The following is an 18,903-nucleotide window of genomic DNA, read 5'->3' as shown; positions in this document are numbered from 1 at the left end:
ACACCGGTTTTCCTTGCAGGAGTGGTTCCGCCTGGCTTAGAGCATTTTAGATTGCTCTTAGTACCAGAATGTTTATGTGAAAAGACTTTTCCAGGTTCGTCCATACCCCCTGGAAGTTTCTTCCTTGTGTGACTGCTCCCCAACCTCTCAGGCTGGCGTCCGTGGTCACCAGGATCAAATCCTGTATGCCGAATCTGCGGCCCTCCAATAGATGAGCCTTTTGCAACCACCACAGAAGATATACCCTTGTCCTTGGCGACAGGGTTATTCGCAGGTGCATCTGAGGATGCGACCCTGACCATTTGTCCAACAGATCCCTTTGGAAAATTCTTGCATGGAATCTGCCGAATGGAATTGCTTCGTAAAAAGCCACCATTTTTCCCAGGACTCTTGTGCATTGATGTACAGACACCTTTCCTGGTTTTAGGAGGTTCCTGACAGGTCGGATAACTCCTTGGCTTTTTCCTCGGGAAGAAAAACCTTTTTCTGAACCGTGTCCAGAATCATCCCTAGGAACAGCAGACGTATCGTCGGAAAACAGCTGCGATTCTTGGAATATTTAGAATCCAGTCGTGCCGTCGAAGAACTACTTTAGATAGTGCTCTTCCGACCTCCAACTGTTCTCTGGAACTTGCCCTTTTTAGGTCGTGCAAGTAAGGGATAATTTAGATGCCTTTTTTCTTTGAAGAAACATCTTTTCGGCCATTACCTTGGTAAAAAGGCCCGGGGTGCCGTGGATAATTCAAACGGCATCGTCTGAAACTGATATTGACAGTTCTGTACCACGAACCAGAGGTACCCTTGATGAGAAGGACAAAATTTGGACATGGAGGTAATCCTTGATGTCCAGGGACACCATATAGTCCCCTTTTTTCCGGTTCGCTATCACTGCTCTGAGTGACTTTATCTCGATTTGAACCTTTTATGTAAGTGTTCAAAACATTTTAGATTTAGACTATGTGTCACCAAGCCGTCTGGCTTCAGTACCACAATATAGTGTGGAAAAATAATACCCTTTTCCTTGTCGTAGGAGGGGTACTTTGATTATCACCTGCTGGATATACAGCTTGTGAATTGTTTCCAATGCTGCCTCCCTGTCGGAGGGAGCCGTTGGTAAAGCAGACTTCAGGAACCTGCGAGGAGAAGATGTCTCGACTCTCCAATCTTTACCCCTGGGATAATACTCGTACGATCTAGGGGTCAACTTGCGAGTGATCCCACTGCGCCCTGAGACTCTTGAGACTACCCCCCCACCTTGAGTCCGCTTGCACGGCCCCAGCGTCATGCTGAGGACTTGGCAGACGCGGTGGAGGGCTTCTTTTCCTGGGAAAGGGCTGCCTGCTGCAGTCTACTTCCCTTACCTCTATGTCTGGGCAGATATGACTGGCCTTTTGCCTGCATGCCCTCATGGGAAAGGAAAGATTGAGGCTGAAAAGACGGTGTCTTTTTTAGCTGAGATGTAACTTGGGGTAAAAAGGGTTGGATTTCCCAGCTGTTGCTGTGGTCCCCAGGTCCGATGGACCGACCCCCAAATAACTCCTTCCCTTTATACAGCAATACTTCCATCTGCCGTATGGGATCTGTATCACCTGACCACTGTCGTGTCCCTGACATCTTCTGGGAGATATGGACAACGCACTTATCTTGATGCCAGAGAGCAAATATCCCTCTGTGCATCTCACATACATATATATAGAATGCATCCTATTAAATGCTCTACATGAATAAAATATTTTCAGTCAGGGAATCCGACCAAGCCAACCCAGCACTGCATCTCCAGGCTGATGGCGATCGCTGGTCGCAGTATAACCACCGTATGTGTGTATATACTTTTTAGGATATTTTTCCAGCTTCCTATCAGCTGGCTCCTTGAGGGCGGCCGTATCTGAAGACGGTAACGCCACTTGATAAGCGTGTGAGCGCCTTATCACCCTAAGGGGTGTTTCCCAACGTACCCTAATTTCTGGCGGGAAAGGGTATAACGCCAATATTTGCTATCGGGGTAACCCTACGCATCATCACACACTTCATTTTATTTTATCTGATTCAGGAAAAACTACAGGTAGTTTTTTCACTCCCACATAATACCCTTTCTTGTGGTACTTGTAGTATCAGAAACACGTAACACCTCCTTCATTGCCCTTAACGTGTGGCCCTAATGAGAAATACGTTTGTTTATTCACCGTCGACACTGTATTCAGTGTCCGTGTCTGTGTCTGTGTCGACCGACTGAGGTAAATGGGCGTTTTTAAAAACCCCTGACGGTGTTTCTGAGACGCCTGGACCGGTCCTAATAGATTGTCGGCCGTCTCATGTCGTCAACCGACCTTGCAGCGTGTTGACATTCTCACGTAATTCTCTAAATAAGCCATCCATTCCGGTGTCGACTCCCTAGAGAGTGACATCACCATTACAGGCAATTTCTCCGCCTCCTCACCAACATCGTCCTCATACATGTCGACACACACGTACCGACACACAGCACACACACCGGGAATGCTCTGACAGAGGACAGGACCCACTAGCCCTTTGGGGAGACAGAGGGAGAGTCTGCCAGCACACACCAAAAACGCTATAATTATATAGGGACAACCTTATATAAGTGTTTCTCCCTTATAGCATCTTTTATATATATACAATATCGCCAAAATCAGTGCCCCCCCTCTCTGTTTTAACCCTGTTTCTGTAGTGCAGTGCAGGGGAGAGCCTGGGAGCCTTCTCTCCAGCTTTTCTGTGAGAGAAAATGGCGCTGTGTGCTGAGGAGATAGGCCCCGCCCCTTTTTCGGCGGGCTCGTCTCCCGCTATTTTTGAAGTTAGGCAGGGGTTAAATATCTCCATATAGCCTCTGTGGGCTATATGTGAGGTATTTTTTGCCTCTAATAAGGTTTTTATTTGCCTCTCAGAGCGCCCCCCCCAGCGCTCTGCACCCTCAGTGACTGTTGTGTGAAGTGTGCTGAGAGGAAAATGGCGCACAGCTGCAGTGCTGTGCGCTACCTTAAGAAGACTGAGGAGTCTTCAGCCGCCGATTTTGGACCTCTTCTCTCTTCAGCGTCTGCAAGGGGGCCGGCGGCGCGGCTCCGGTGACCATCCAGGCTGTACCTGTGATCGTCCCTCTGGAGCTAGTGTCCAGTAGCCAAGCAGCAAATCCACTCTGCACGCAGGTGAGTTCACTACTTCTCCCCTAAGTCCCTCGTTGCAGTGATCCTGTTGCCAGCAGGACTCACTGTAAAGTAAAAAACCTAAGCTAAACTTTCTCTAAGCAGCTCTTTAGGAGAGCCACCTAGATTGCACCCTTCTCGGCCGGGCACAAAAATCTAACTGGAGTCTGGAGGAGGGTCATAGGGGGAGGAGCCAGTGCACACCACCTGATCTGGTAAAAGCTTTACTTTTTTGTGCCCTGTCTCCTGCGGAGCCGCTATTCCCCATGGTCCTTTCAGGAACCCCAGCATCCACTTAGGACGATAGAGAAAAATATATATATATCACTACTGCAGCCGGACAGGTATATATTATATAATGACGGACCTGCTGGACACTGTCAGCACTGCAGACTCCTAAAGTAAGCTACTAGTAGTATCAAGAAGATTGAAAAAAAAAAAAAACACCACAGGTAGGTGGTATACAATTATGGATGGACGAGCGACTGCCGACACAGAGGTAGCTACAGCCGTGGACTACCGTACTGCGTCTGCTGCTAATATAGACTGGATGATAATGATATAAAAAATATATATATATCACTACTGCAGCCGGACAGGTATATATTATATAATGACGGACCTGCTGGACACTGTCAGCACTGCAGACTCCTAAAGTAAGCTACTAGTAGTATCAAGAAGATTGAAAAAAAACAAAAACACCACAGGTAGGTGGTATACAATTATGGATGGACGAGCGACTGCCGACACAGAGGTAGCTACAGCCGTGGACTACCGTACTGCGTCTGCTGCTAATATAGACTGGATGATAATGATATAAAAAATATATATATATCACTACTGCAGCCGGACAGGTATATATTATATAATGACGGACCTGCTGGACACTGTCAGCACTGCAGACTCCTAAAGTAAGCTACTAGTAGTATCAAGAAGATTGAAAAAAAACAAAACACCACAGGTAGGTGGTATACAATTATGGATGGACAAGGCGACTGCCGACACAGAGGTAGCTACAGCCGTGGACTACCGTACTGCGTCTGCTGCTAATATAGACTGGATGATAATGATATAAAAAATATATATATATCACTACTGCAGCCGGACAGGTATATATTATATAATGACGGACCTGCTGGACACTGTCAGCAGAATGCGTTTATAGAATAAAAACACCACACGACGAGTGTTTAACTTTTTCAGGCAGACAATCACAATATACTGGTGGTCAGTGGTCACTGGTCAGTCACACTGGCAGTGGCACTCTGGCAGCAAAAGTGTGCACTGTTAAATATGTACTCCTGCTATAACTGCTCCCCAGTCTCCCCCACAATTAAGCTGTATGAGCAGTGAGCACTCAGCACAGTCAGATATACAACATAGATGATGCAGCACACTGAGGCTGAGCACAGATATGGTACTGTGTCACTGTGTATCGTTTTTTTTCAGGCAGAGAACGGATTATATTAAATAATAAAACTGCACTGGTGGTCACTGGTCAGTCACTACTAGTAAACTCTGCACTCTCTGAGTACTCCTAAGCTCCAGTAAATCAAGTGTCTCACTCTCACTCTCTATCTATTTCTATTCTAAACGGAGAGGACGCCAGCCACGTCCTCTCCCTATCAATCTCAATGCACGTGTGAAAATGGCGGCGACGCGCGGCTCCTTATATAGAATCCGAGTCTCGCGATAGAATCCGAGCCTCGCGAGAATCCGACAGCGGGATGATGACGTTCGGGCGCGCTCGGGTTAACCGAGCAAGGCGGGAGGATCCGAGCCTGCTCGGACCCGTGTAAAAAAAGCTGAAGTTCGGGCGGATTCGGATTCCGAGGAACCGAACCCGCTCATCACTAACTAGAACTGCTGTGTTTGCGTCTTCTTTTGTGTTTTCTCTTGCAACCACTGCAATCACTATCTACTGAATCTGAGGACTCAGAGGAAGATGTGGATGAACCACTCTCCTTCCTGCGCCTGTGCCTATGTTTTCACTTATCTGCAGATTTTTGCTTGCATGTTTTCTCCTTAACCACTGACTTATTGCCCAAACTGGCTACTGCACCCTCCTGACACGCTTCAAAGCCAAAATCAGACTCACCATAAAATCTACCGCCATCGTCCAGAGCGGATTTGACCACAGCCGCCATTTCCCCTGAAGCCTCCTGTAGTTCAGGGACAATCAAAGATTCTGCAGGAGAAATGCAAGGGGAAACATCCACTAGACACTCATCAAGTATCTCATTACCCCCACTTTCCTGTGTGACCAGGCACGTGAACCCCCATGGCCGCTGCTTCACTTTACTAGACTCATTAATCATGGAGGGATTCTGCCCCCTCAAGACTCTCCCCTCAGCATGACCCACAGTAAGAACAGGGACCAGTGCTGATATTACTGAAGTGCATATAGATGTCACCTCAGACGAATTCCAGACAGCACCTTTACGTCCTAAACGCACGGCGTCTGTATATGAACACCTAGGAACCGTCTGTATATGAACACCTTCACCTAGGAGAATCAACGGTGAAGGTGTGCTTATTAACGGGACGCAGGTGTCTGCATACGGCACCCGAAGACGCGGACTTACAGAGCCTGGAAGTCGGGGTAATTAACAATAACATACCAGGCGCCAGCGAAGCGCCTTCCCGCAGCCCGAGACCGTCTCACAATATTTTCCTGTTCCGCATGTCAGATTCAGGTGCGAACCATATGTAAAGTTCCGTTGTGGAGCGTTTGTCACACTTACCTGTTGCATTTTTTGGCTGAGTGGCAATTTGATGAAGAGTGTCTAACACTACAAAATATAACGAGACACTGTTGCAATTTATAGCTGGTCAAACTATTTGCACGATCCTATACAAAGGACTTATTTTTAGTATTTTTATTGATTTTTCTGTGCACAGGAGTTTACGTATGATCCACCTCCTTTAGCTTATTATTAGCTTATTATTATGTTTTGTTTTTTGCTTTTTTGATATATGTTTTATTTAGACCGGTCTAATCAATTTATTCTTAAATTAATTTATAAACATACATGTATGTATGTGTGATAAAAATAAAAAAGAATCATATAAAGTATATTTAATTATCCTTTTTGTTTTGTTTTTATTGAGTCAAGCAAACTCTGAGCCATATCATTCTGTAGAGTTAATTAGCGCAGGAATCTATGTGTTTGTTGTTTCCAAGTTACCAGGGACTTTAAAGTGCCGGTTTCTCTCTGTTTGACTTGATTTACCCCAAGTCAATTTTTTCTTGCAGCTTGAACATATATTGTATTGGTTTAAATATTGATAATAAACATTGTATTAACACAACCATTTTAGTTGGGTTGTGGTATATTAGCGCCTGGTTAATTTTTGCATGGTAGTTCACCTAGGAACCGTACGCCTGCTTTGATTTACCTCAGACGCCACACTTCTGCCCCTCATACTCAAGTTAACAGGCTCAATTCTCTGCTGCACACCAGCATTTTCCAGGACTGAAGTACCCGCGCGCTGACCAACTCCCTCTGTGATTCCATAGGCATCCCTTAAGCTGGCCCTCTCCCTGTTACCGCCTCTATAAGGTGCGCCCAATCCTTGCATCACCAATTGTTCACTTGTGCCCCTTCCAGATTGCTCACCTCTGGAAAGTCCGGTTCTGCAATGATTGCCTCTGCCTGCCATGGTCACCCACGGGATGACCGCGGCGCACCTCCAGAACATGCAATCCTGAGGTAACCCCTCTTGACATTACCGCTCTCCATATCACCCTACTCCGTGATTCCACCATGGCACCCACGCTCCGAGACATCGTACCTCCGGTCTGCACTTCCAAAGGATTAGCACTCACACCACTAAGTACGCCACCAGCGCGTGACAGAGACAAGCTGGCCACCCTGCCTCTGCGTGACGCAGCTCCGCCCACCACAGCTCTCTCAGGAGGTCGAGCCTGACCTCTGGCGGCAGGATTACCACCCACATTTAGTACACCTCGCCGTCTTCCCTGTGCTGAAATCATCTGTCCCCCACTTGACACAGACTCAGCGGTACCCCTTCCACCGCTTTCAATAAAACGGATAGGGGGACCCGCAGCACAGCTGGGCCTTGGCATGTTAAAGTAAAAAATAGTGAGATAAAGGAAAGATTAAAGAAAAAAGGGGGAGAAAAATAGAGATACAACAAATCCGCAGTTATAAACAATTCAGTACAACACAAACACAGAGCAATTCACTGTTCAATTTTTCCTGAGGAAAAGAGGGAGAACTTAATCAATCCTCCCCTCATAAGGGCTAAGCCCCTCCCATCACCTGATTCCTCAGTAACCTCATAGGTAAAGCAGTTACCATGGACACACCTCCACCTGTCCTTGCTGCTCCATTCAGTACACTACTCAGAAATGATGTTATATCACTATGGACATATGAAATGTCCTCCGTTCTCTTAACATTTAGAACTCCAAAGAGAGATATACTCAGTATAAGCTAATGCCATCGCTAATTCATTGCAGATCTTTGCAGAACTCCAAATATTTCGGCACAGATTTAATAATTCAGGAAGGGCTGCATAGTTTGTTACTATTCTGTATTATAATAATAATAACATCGCTGCCAACAAAAACAGTTCCTCTAGCTTCAGTATCTGCCAGTATCCAGCAAGGAACTGTACTGCTGGTCTGACAACAGTGGTATGAAGAAAAGGCTTTGTGTTATCACAGGGTGAGCAGTGCAACCACGCAGTCCAAGTTCTCTTAAAACAATAGACAAGAATGCGTGGGATGTTTCTGTGGCTTCCTACTGGCATGTCATTGTGGCGGAGAGCATGCCCTGTGTCTGTCCAGCAGAGGAACACATTGAGTAGCTGGTTCCTTTTCAGTAATTATCTCACTAAACGCACAGAAGACCTTTAGCTCGCATTGTGCTCTTGGAGTCTAGATGAAGGCAAAGATCATAGATCTCATTCATCTCAAGATTTCCAACAACTTACAGTACTTTGAGTTTATAACATTTTCCTGATCATTCCACCCTTTCATCGTTAACATATGAAAAACTTCATAAATGTCAGAATCAGGCATTGGAATACAGAATTGTGACTAAAACTTAATTTATAATTGACAAGGTAAAACATTTACCAAATAACACTTTCTACTCATACTAATACAAATGGTGTAATTTAGACCTGATCGTAGCATCAAATTTGTTAGCAGTTGGGCAAAACCATGTGCACTGCAGGGGGGGGCAGATATAACATTTGCAGAGACCAAATCTAACTCTCTCTGCACATGTTATATCTGCCCACCCTGCAGTGCACATAGGGGGTCATTCCGAGTTGATCGCACGTAGCAACTTTTTGCTGCTCGTGCGATTAACTAGATGCCGCCTGTGGGGGAGTGTATTTTAGCATAGCAAGGATGCAATAGCTTGTGCATCCCTGCTATGCTAAAAAAGATTCCTGCAAAAAAAGACCAGGGTCAGACTTAATTACCCTGTGTGACGGATCCAGCGACGAAGGTCCCGGGATTGACGTCAGACATCCACCCTCCAAACGCCTGGACACACCTGCGTTCGGATCTCCGCGCCCGGAAAACGGTGAGTAGACGCCCCCCGGAACGCCTCCCCACTGTCACTCTTCTTGCGACCAGGCTAGCGATAACTTTCTTCTTTATTCTGGCCGCTGCCGGCATTGCGGCCACCGCGCATGCACAGTTCCGATCAGTTCGCACTGCAGCGAAGAACCGAAGCGCGCGAATGGGTCGGAATGACCCCCATGGTTTTGCCCAACTGCTAATAAATTTGCTGCTAATGATCAGGTCTGAATTACCCCCAGTGTCCTGCAGCAGGTTACATTGGTTTCCACAGGGAAACATCGGGGTGTAGAATGGATCTTGACCCAGAGGCACCAACAAGCTAAAGCTTAAGGCTGTCCCAGGATGCATTGGGGCCTCCTCTATAACCCCGCCTCCAGGCACTGTGAGCTCCATTTCAGTTGGTGTCTGCAGCAGCAGGTCACTTAACAGGTGGGCTGCACTGGGCAGCCCTGAAAAAGCTTTTTCTGATAGAAAATTTCTTCAAAACTGGGCTGTCAGCGCTGTATGTCATGGTGACACTTCAGCGCTGCAGCTCCTTCACTTCCCAAGTGGCGTCGCATACTCCCATGGCCTGTTCATGGGTACTTGCGGCGGAGACGCTCTGGCTTTAGGCACACAGTCACAGGCGCTCTCCTGGTTCGCGTGGCTGCTACGGAGAGGAGGTAAGAGGGTCGGTTCTCCCAGACGGGACCAGCCATTAAATTGTGTTTCATCCTAGGGAGACGGGTCGCTGCGCTGGCGTGGACACTGTCACCGAGCAGGGACCCCACTAGACCACCAGGGCAATAGAGCACAGGTTGGGTGTACTAACGCCCCATTTAATAAGGCTCGCTAGTACATGGGGTGGAAGTCCAGCATAGGGGAGCTGGCGCTTGACCTGTAGCCTCTCCCCAGCCCAGGACGCCATCTACTGCAGATTTTCCCACCCTGGAGCTGCCTCACACTCTCCCTCACTCCCTGACTGAGACGCTGGGAGCAATTTTCTAAGCATAGTTGCGGCTGGTCTCTGGGACTGCAGGGAAACGTCTCCCTTGTAAAGCCGCCTGTATACAGCGCTGTGACTTTACAAACACTTGAGTATTCTACATGTCTTTATACAGACAGCGTTGGTTAAGAAAAAGTGTACCTATTACAGGATATATTGTATGAGTATTCTGATATATACCTCCGGTCTAGGACTGTGCTGTGTTTTATATGTGTGTGTATATATATATATTATATATTATATATATATATATATATATATATATATATATATATATATTCTGTACATATACTAGTCCAGTGCAGTTTTATTGTCATAATAATGATTTGCATTGCCTGTGACTGTGTGTGCCTGTATCTGCTGTGTGGTTTCACTTTCAGGGCAGGATGTACTAAAGGGAAAATGCGATAAAACCCCCTGGTCCCACCTCAGAGCATGGTGCACCTGGGAGCACTCCTGGACACACACAGTCAACAACTGTTTCTGTCTCCAGAAAAAGTCTTGAGACTTCAAGACAGGATAAGATGCTTCCTTTGTTGCCCCAGAGTGTCGATACACTCTGCGATGCAAGTACTTGGCCTGATGGTGTCGGTATTTTGACAATTTCATTCTTGCCCTCTGCAGATCACTTTGACTCCGGAGGTTCGTCTGTCGCTGACCTGGTGGCTACAGGACTAGCAATTGAGCAGGGGCCATCCCTTTTGGATCCGCCCCCACCACGTCGCTGCTGATGTCACCAACTCGGGCAATATGCCGGGTTGCAGACAGCAACAGCGGGGCGCCTGAGGCAGGGTGCAGCTTGGGAGCTCCTGTGTCAGTCTGCTGGGTGCGATCTGCCTCAGGCGGCATGACAGGGGTATAAATAAAACTAAGGCCAAGTCAGTTGCATATTATTATAGAAAAATCCCAGTTTTTTTTAAGTTTAGAAAATGTACTTTTGATGATATTTAATATTTCCTGGCAATTTCAGTGTCGGCCAGTAATATCTGACATCTAAGCTGCTTATTTGCTTATTAGACTATCAAGCTACTCTGCACGTTATAGTAACACATATCAAGGCCAGCGGAAGGGTACTGGGGGGTGCCCCCCGCGCCTCAGGCACACCATCTCAGAAGGTCTATATTCACAGTTATTGTGCCACATATCCTCCTGCTTCAAGCCTTACATGGAGCAAGATGGAGGGAGTGCAGCAGGCTGAGGAGGAGGATGTCTGACTCGGTGCTGCTGCTGGCTCGTACTCCTTCATGTCAGTGACATCACAGCCCAGCGTGACACTCCCAACCTATAACTGGCAGCATCTCTACGGAAGCTAGAAAACACACAGGGTGCGTTCTAGTTAAAAGATTAAACACCCCCTTCTTCTCCAGTGTCAGTCAATGAGGAAGGGGCAAAATAAAATCACTAAGGTCCTGAATAAGAGGTGCACATAGTGCCTGTGACGCACACACGCGGCCAGTGCTTTCAGTCTGAAAATGCGTCTGAGTCGCACTGTGCATGTGTCCCAATGGTTAGCGCTCTAAGGGCCTAATTCAAGATTGATTGCAAAACAACATTTTCCTCTAATGGGCAAAACCATGTGCAGTGCAGGCGGGGCAGATATAACATGTGCAGAGAGATTTAGATTTGGGTGGGCTTTGTTCAAACTGAAATCTAAATTGCAGTGTAAAAATAAAGCAGCCAGTATTTACCCTGCACATAAACAATATAACCCACCCAAATCTAACATGTTATATCTGCCCCACCAGCAGTGCACATGGTTTTGCCCATTAGAGTAAAATGTTGTTTTGCAATCAACCTTGAATTAAGCCCTAAGACACAGTTTGAAATTACACTCAGTGATGGAATTTTGGTGAGCGTTTCTTTGAGTTAATGGGTTGGCTAGCCAGACGTGGGCATTATGTGGTTAGTACTGATTCAGATGGTCATGTTCAGACAGTGGAATTGCTCCTGTCATAGGGTCGGGTCAATCTTTGATGTTGCAAGCGATGGTGCAATGATGGTGTGTCTTAGTACATGCTGCAATGGAATATAGTCAATTCCCGGCAGTGAGAATTCTAGCGCCAGAATCCTGACACCTGTTAGAATATCAACGCCGACCACTGAAATCCCGACCGCTGGAATCCCGAACGTAAGTATCCTGGGGGGTTAGGGTTAGGCTGCGGGAAGGAAGGGTTAGGTTTAGGCTGTGGGGAGGGAGGGTTAGGGTTAGGGTTAGGTTGCGGGAAGGGAGGGTTAGATTTAGGCTGCGGGGAGGATTAGGGGTAGGGTTCAATTTGGTGGTCCGTACCTCCTGACCCCTGTCGGGATTCCAAGCAGTCAAAATGCTAGCGTCTGTATTCTGACTGCTGGCATACTGGCTGCCGGTCTCCCATACCAAATCTGTATAAAGACGCAGGTGCTGTTGCGGAAAAAGATGCAGTTGAGGCCATGACTGCATGTACCTCTAAATCAGACCCTAAGTCCCAAACGTAACTGCCTGCAAGATGTGGGCAGATTTTTGCCTTGTAGCTGATAGATTTAGTGACAGCTTGTTTTCAATCAAAACCAACCTGGTTTTGCCTAAAAAAAAATTGTCGCTTTAACTCTAGCGGACATCTTGCAGCTGCCCACATCTCACAGGCTGTTACATGTGGGTCTGACTGGCGCACTAGACTCTGGGACAGTGCTAGGGTCTCATGATGATCCTAGTACCCAGAGTCTCTTGCTCTGCCGCCTTGAAAGTAGGGGACCTGGGCAGAGACTGCACACAGATCTCCTTCTCTCTTGATACGCCCCTGGTGGGCCTAAATGGTTAACATGACTCCTTCTATGTTTTAGGCGCCAACTTTCTTAGTTCAGCCAATGATAGCAGTGACCCTGACAAATATTCTAACATAGCATGCACGTCTTCCTATGAGTGTTGACCTTTGTGTGCACTCAAGTGAATGGGAGTCTATACACAAAGAGATGCCGACTTTACAGGCGTGCAGAAATTAGTAACAGTGGGCGAGATTTATCAAATCTTGGAGAGAGCTAAAAGGGTCTATTCAATTAGAGTCGCAGTTTCTGACAAGTCGGAAATACGGCTCTATTCCAACACCCCCTGTTCAATTGCGGGCGTTTTCAACAAGTTTTTGGTCTGTTTTCGACAATGCAGATTTAACTTTTGTTTAAATCAAATTGGCATTGTCAAGAACGGACCAAAAAACTCAGAAACACCCGCAAATTCGACAGCAACCGTGGATCCGCGGCTTATCTGCCGATCCACGTGTTTTCTGACAAGTCTGGAAAAACGGCACAGGAATTGAATAGGCCGAATCCAGATTCAACCTAAAAAAGTAAAAAAGTGCAGTTTTTCCGATTTGTCGGAAATTTCCGACACTAATTGAATTGACCCCAAAGTGGAGTAGTTGCAACAAATCAGCTTCTGTAATGTTTCTAGCACAGTCTGTAATGACAGTAAAACGCTAATGTAGTTAGTTGTTTGGTAACATTTGTCTGCAAGAGGCCACAGAGCTCCTACTTACTGTTTATTTTTCATGGAACCAGCTGCCTTGTTTATTTCTTATTGCTACTCCTAATCTTTCAGAAGTACAGAAACCCATCACCCAGCTGTATTAGATCTGTCAGATATGTCGGTGATTGTCCGTGTTACAGTTAGTATGTTAGTGTTTCTGGCAGCATTCACATTCACAACGTAACTTTATACACTATTTGTTCTTTGTCAGGTGAGAAGGTAGAACGACCAGCCAGTGCCAGAAACGTCAAGTCACCAGTGTCTAAGCTCAGCAGCCCACTGACTGGCTTACAGCTGATCCCGGAGTGTACCAGATGTGGGAATGGCATTGTGTAAGTAACATTTGCAGTCATTTCATTTTTTATTGTGTGAATTCAGCTCCTCTGGGTCATATCCATTCCTCATAAGGTTCACATTTTAATTACTTATTTTCCGGAATCCTCACTTTAGAGGGAACATTATTAACAAGACAACTGACGGGGAAAAAACTATTTTTAAAATGATAGTCTTTTTATTTTAAGTACTGTAGAGTGTTTTTGAGCTGCTTTGTCATCTGCTTATTGGCAGACCTTATTGAGACTTGAGTGGATCCATGTGTTGAGACAGGGCTGGGCCACTGTAGGGCAGTAATCGGGATAGTGATTCAGGACTATGGGCCTAATTCAGACCTGATTGCAAAAGCAAAATCTTTCTCTAATGGGCAAAACCATGTGCACTGCAGGGGAGGCAGATATAACATGTGCAGAGAGAGTTAGATTTGGGTGGGTTATATTGTTTCTGTGCAGGGTAAATACTGGCTGCTTTATTTTTACAATGCAATTTAAATTTCGGTTTGAACACACCCCACCCAAATCTAACTCTCTCTGCACATGTTACATCTGCCGCACCTGCAGTGCACATGGTTTTGCCCATTAGAGGAAAATGTTGCTGTTGCGATCAGGTCTGAATTAGGCCCTATATCCTTTATTTGGCCAATCTGTTATGTGTATTCACTGTAATAATAAAATGTATTTTAATACTTATACCGTCCCCTAACCTTTGCCCTATGATCACTGACTTAACCGATGGTGGATAGGGAAAGGCAGATCAAATCAATTACGTGACAAGCTTTCATAGGGAACTTAAAGTACCCATAGACAAAATTGTAACCTCCCATCGGCAGACCAAATCAACAGTAAGTGGGGTCTACAGAAAAGTAGGTGGGGTTAGCACCCCATCTTCTCTAGCCACATTAGTGTTAGGCGAGCCCATTGCAACATGCAATAGGTAAATTGAGTCTCAACAATGGCAGGTATTATAGGAACCTATGTATAGAGAGAATATCTAAGGGCAGATAATACAGAGAGCATCTAAATTATTTTTGTAATAATACACAGAGCATTTTAGTTGATACCATACTATACCAAGAGCATGTGAGTCACCACCATACCATAGAGAGCATCCACATGACAGCCATACAATGCAGGATCCAAATAATCACCATATAATATAAATCGCATCTTAGTTATTACCATACCATGCCATACAGAGCATCCTATTTACTGACACACAATACAGAGAGCATCCTAGTACTGCCATACCATACAGAGAGCATTCTAATGACATTAAATATCATCATTGTAAAAACAAAGCAGCCAGTGTTTGCATACTGAACAAATAAATTGCATTTACACCCTTTGCATTACGGCATTGTTTGTTCCAGGAGCAAATTGATATTTTTTTTTAAAAATTGCTCTTACCTCTGATTAGACCCCATTGTGTGCTTGGTGGCTTGTACTGCCGTCCATGCAGGATAAGGTCACAGTGAAGACGAGTGGTATGTGTTCTGTACACAGACATAGGGACAGGTTCACTTTGCCGCATGTTGAGTTATGTGATCTTTTCTCCTGGACAAGGTGCCTGGAGCTACTCAGTTGGACACCCTTGATTACCCCACACACTGCTCTGATGGTGCAGTTACCGCTGATTTCTGTTTGCACCCTACCCTATGAATTACTATTACATCAGAGCATATTAATTAGGGGGATGTTTTCATCTGCTTGTTAACTTTAGAAAATAATTGCAGTTGCTTATAAACAAAGACAGACAGTTGACTGGATAAAGTGAAGTTAGTTGCTTATTGGTTGCTTTTGGATACACTTTTGTACTTTTTTTACCCTGTGTTTTATTTAAGATTTAAAAATAAATGAATAAGGTAACACAGAAGTAAAGAGGTAATCAGTGCAGTGGAGATTATATATATAAATATGTGTTTGGGACCCTCGCGCTCGGGATGCCGGCTGTCAGAATACTGACAGTGGCATCCCGACGCTCAGGATCCTGACATCTACTAGGTAAGTATGCTACCCCTAACTCTCCTTAACCCCCCCCCCCCCCCCCCCCCCAGCCTAACCTTATACCTCCCCGGTAGTGCCTGACCCTAAACACCCTCCCTCCCCGCAGCCTAAACTTAACCCTCACTCCCCCGCAGCCTAACCCTAACCCCCTCCGCTGGTGCCTAAAGACCCCCTGCAGCTTACCTCTCATGCAGTCTCGGTATGCTTATGTTCGGGATCCCAGCGCCGGCTTTGTGATCCATGTCGGGATCCCGGTATCGGTATTCCGAGCAGTGTTGGGATTCCGATCGCCAGTATCAGTGTATACAGTATATATATAATTCCACAAAGAACCTGCAAGAGTGGTCAATGCAAGGACAGTCCTTTAGTCTCTAGAACACAAATGTTCTGACATATTATGGACCCCCAATGCAGGTGGCATCCACGCCAAATCAAATGCTTCCCAGTGCACTCAACAGAACATGCGATAATGGCCACCGTTTGCCATTCTATACCATACCAACACAGACAACACAAAGCAACAGATAGAAAAACACAAAAAGGGAAAGTATCAGACAGGAGGGAATTTTCTTGATAAAAAAGAGGCTGATATCTTGTGTCTTCTCCCTTTAGTAAATCACATAGCACCAACCCTTTCACTATAGGCGTGCGCAGGTTATTTTATTAGGGGGTGCACCGCCGGAAGGGCGTGTCTAGCACCACCTAGGGGCATGTCTATCACTATTATACATTCTCTTAGTAAAATCACCTGGCTTAATCTAATTTCTCCCTAGTTCCTAATAATAAAGTAGATCTAAAACATCCCAGAGAAATAAAATGAAACATAATGGTGCAACCAACGGCCGGCACTGACTGTCCGCTACGGCATAACCCTGAGTCATAGCTGCCGCTGCACCCTATCGCTGCTTACATTTCCCCAACCTATACTTGGCCCAGTAGTGGAATTAGAGAGTGGTAGGTCTAGGTGTATATGCATTCTAGGTCAACAGGGTTTCCAGGTCGACAGGGTCTCTAGTTCAACATGTTCTAGGTCGACAGGTCAAAAGGTCGACATGAGTGGGGGGGGGGGTTTATAATCTTTTTTAAAAACTTTTTCATACTTTATGATCCACGTGGACTACGATTGGGAACGGTAACCTGTGCCGAGTGCGGTGGTAGCGGAGTGAGGCACTTTGCCCGAATGCAAGGGGACGCGGTGCACTAACTGGGGTTCCTGGTCACTGTATGAAGAATATTACACACACAAAAAAAAAAACTCATGTCAAGCTTTTGACCTGTTGACCTAGAGTCCCTGTCGACCTAGAAACCCTGTTGACCTAGTTAATGTTGACCAATAGTGGTCGACCTAGTTACTGTCAACCTTGCATACCACACCCACATTAAACACAGTGCCCCCCCCCACCTCCTCCATATTACCCCCAGTAACCACAGCCCCTACCCGGCTTTTTAGTTTATTACTGTGAAGCAGGAAACCAGCTTCAACACAGGCAGCCAGGGAGTGTAGTGAATGATACAGCCGAGGAGCAGGAAGAGAGGGCTGGGCTGACACACGCAAACCACTCTGAGCCTGGTGGGAGGGGCCGACCAGACACTGTGAACAGAGCCGTGACTGCCCGGGCCGGGTCCTCTGCTTCGCTGTACAGACGGTTCGAGGTGGGGGGGTGAACATTATGGGGTGCCTGTTCGCACCAGGCACCCTTCCTGCGCACGCCTATGCCTTTCACCCAGCTATTGGCCCACTATCCTTATGATATAATATTTGAATTCTGCCCAGCAACAGGTGACACACTGCTCTCCCTGGTTTAATATTGTTTGTTCTCTAATTCCCTGCTTTGTGTGATTAACTGTCTTCCTGCTTATTCAGCCCTCGGTTATTCCTTTATAAGAATGATATATAATATACATATGCCATGCCACCTTTATTTAATCCATATAATTTTACTTTATATAATGATCTAATTTAATAAGAGCTTATATTTGCCTGTGTATTATCAATTCAATTCAGAGTGCAACAGCTGATTAAGTAGACAGTCCTTGTGCTTTTTAAAAAAAATAAACATGGTCCCTGCTATCTATTGGGGTTATGAATGGAAATCCGCCAAACCATTATTCAGTGGTGTATAGCAGTGGTTCTCAACCTCGGTCCTCAAGTTCCCCCAACAGTTCATGTTTTCCAGGTCACCTAGCAGTTGAACAGTTGTATTCATTACTCACTGACACATTATAAAAGACCCACAGGTGGAGCAAATTATTTCACTTGCAATCCTGTGAGGAGACCTGGAAAACATGAACTGTTGGGGTACTTGAGGACCGCGGTTGAGAACCACTGGTGTATAGAGTAGATAGCAAGTCGGTTTTATTGGGGGGCAAACATATTATATGAATGTTACCATTATTATAGTGGTATTTGAATGGCAGTGAAATAAATGACTGTATTCTCTCCCTTATTACACAGTGGTACAATAGTTAAGGCGCGAGACAAGCTCTATCATCCAGAATGTTTCATGTGTGATGACTGTGGCCTAAACCTGAAACAGAGAGGCTATTTCTTTATTGAAGAGCAGTTGTACTGCGAAACTCACGCCAAGGAGCGAGTCAAGCCTCCGGAGGGATATGATGTCGTGGCTGTGTATCCTAATGCCAAAGTTGAACTTGTGTAAGCAATCAAGGGAGATTTGTTGCTGGAGAGGTCTGCAGGGAGTTAGCAATGCTCCAAGAGCCCCTCCTGCAACAAACCAGCTAAAATGGTTTCACGTTCCGAGACAAGACATCTACATTCCTAAAATTGTATCCAAGAAAACAATGCAGTAACACAATGAAAAAAGCTTCACAATATACATTTTACTACCTAAAAGAATTATGCGGAACAAAATATCTGTAGGGAAGCCATTTTGAATGATTTATAACACTTTTGCATTAACTATCCATATGTTTTGCATTGCTGATGTGGTTAATACTGCAGGTTACATGTGTGCAATTTTCTCATTCATTCTTTTTATGTTCTCTCTGGGCACCAACAAAAATCTGTAAATACTGAATAATATTCCACTCCTGCTCTAATAAAATATATATTGTTTGTAGAATATCCAGATTCCTGTTATTTTTTTAAACAAATGAAAACTGCTGTCTCTCTCTCTCTCTGTATATATATATATATATATATAGTAAAGTATGTAAGTCCGGCACGCACAGAAACTGAAAAAACAACGTGTCGGGTGCCCCATTAACACCTATGGCTAGGTGTAATATGCAGAAACAACGAAATTGGAACTCCAGTGCCAATTTCGTTGTTTCTGTGTATATATATATATATATATATATATATATACATACTGTATACATCAGGGCTGGCCAAACCGGTCCTC

At 45.4% G+C, this 18,903-nt stretch overlaps 1 protein-coding gene across 6 annotated transcripts in view; it reads left to right on the top strand.

The window, feature by feature from the left end:
• The window catches only part of PDLIM4 (PDZ and LIM domain 4), a 520,316-nt gene extending 501,693 nt beyond the window's left edge, over positions 1–18,623 (top strand). For all 6 annotated transcript variants that reach the window (XM_063928187.1, XM_063928188.1, XM_063928189.1 and 3 more), the window contains 2 exons: positions 13,414–13,534; positions 17,994–18,623. In XM_063928187.1, the coding sequence (XP_063784257.1) occupies positions 13,414–13,534; positions 17,994–18,198 (326 nt within the window). In that variant the 3' untranslated portion in view covers positions 18,199–18,623. The remainder of the gene's footprint in view (positions 1–13,413; positions 13,535–17,993) is intronic.
• Positions 18,624–18,903: the final 280 nt, after the last annotated feature.

Source organism: Pseudophryne corroboree, chromosome 6 (assembly GCF_028390025.1).
Source record: "Pseudophryne corroboree isolate aPseCor3 chromosome 6, aPseCor3.hap2, whole genome shotgun sequence".
Classification (NCBI taxonomy): domain Eukaryota; kingdom Metazoa; phylum Chordata; class Amphibia; order Anura; family Myobatrachidae; genus Pseudophryne; species Pseudophryne corroboree.
This window is presented reverse-complemented; position numbering and strand designations above follow the sequence as displayed.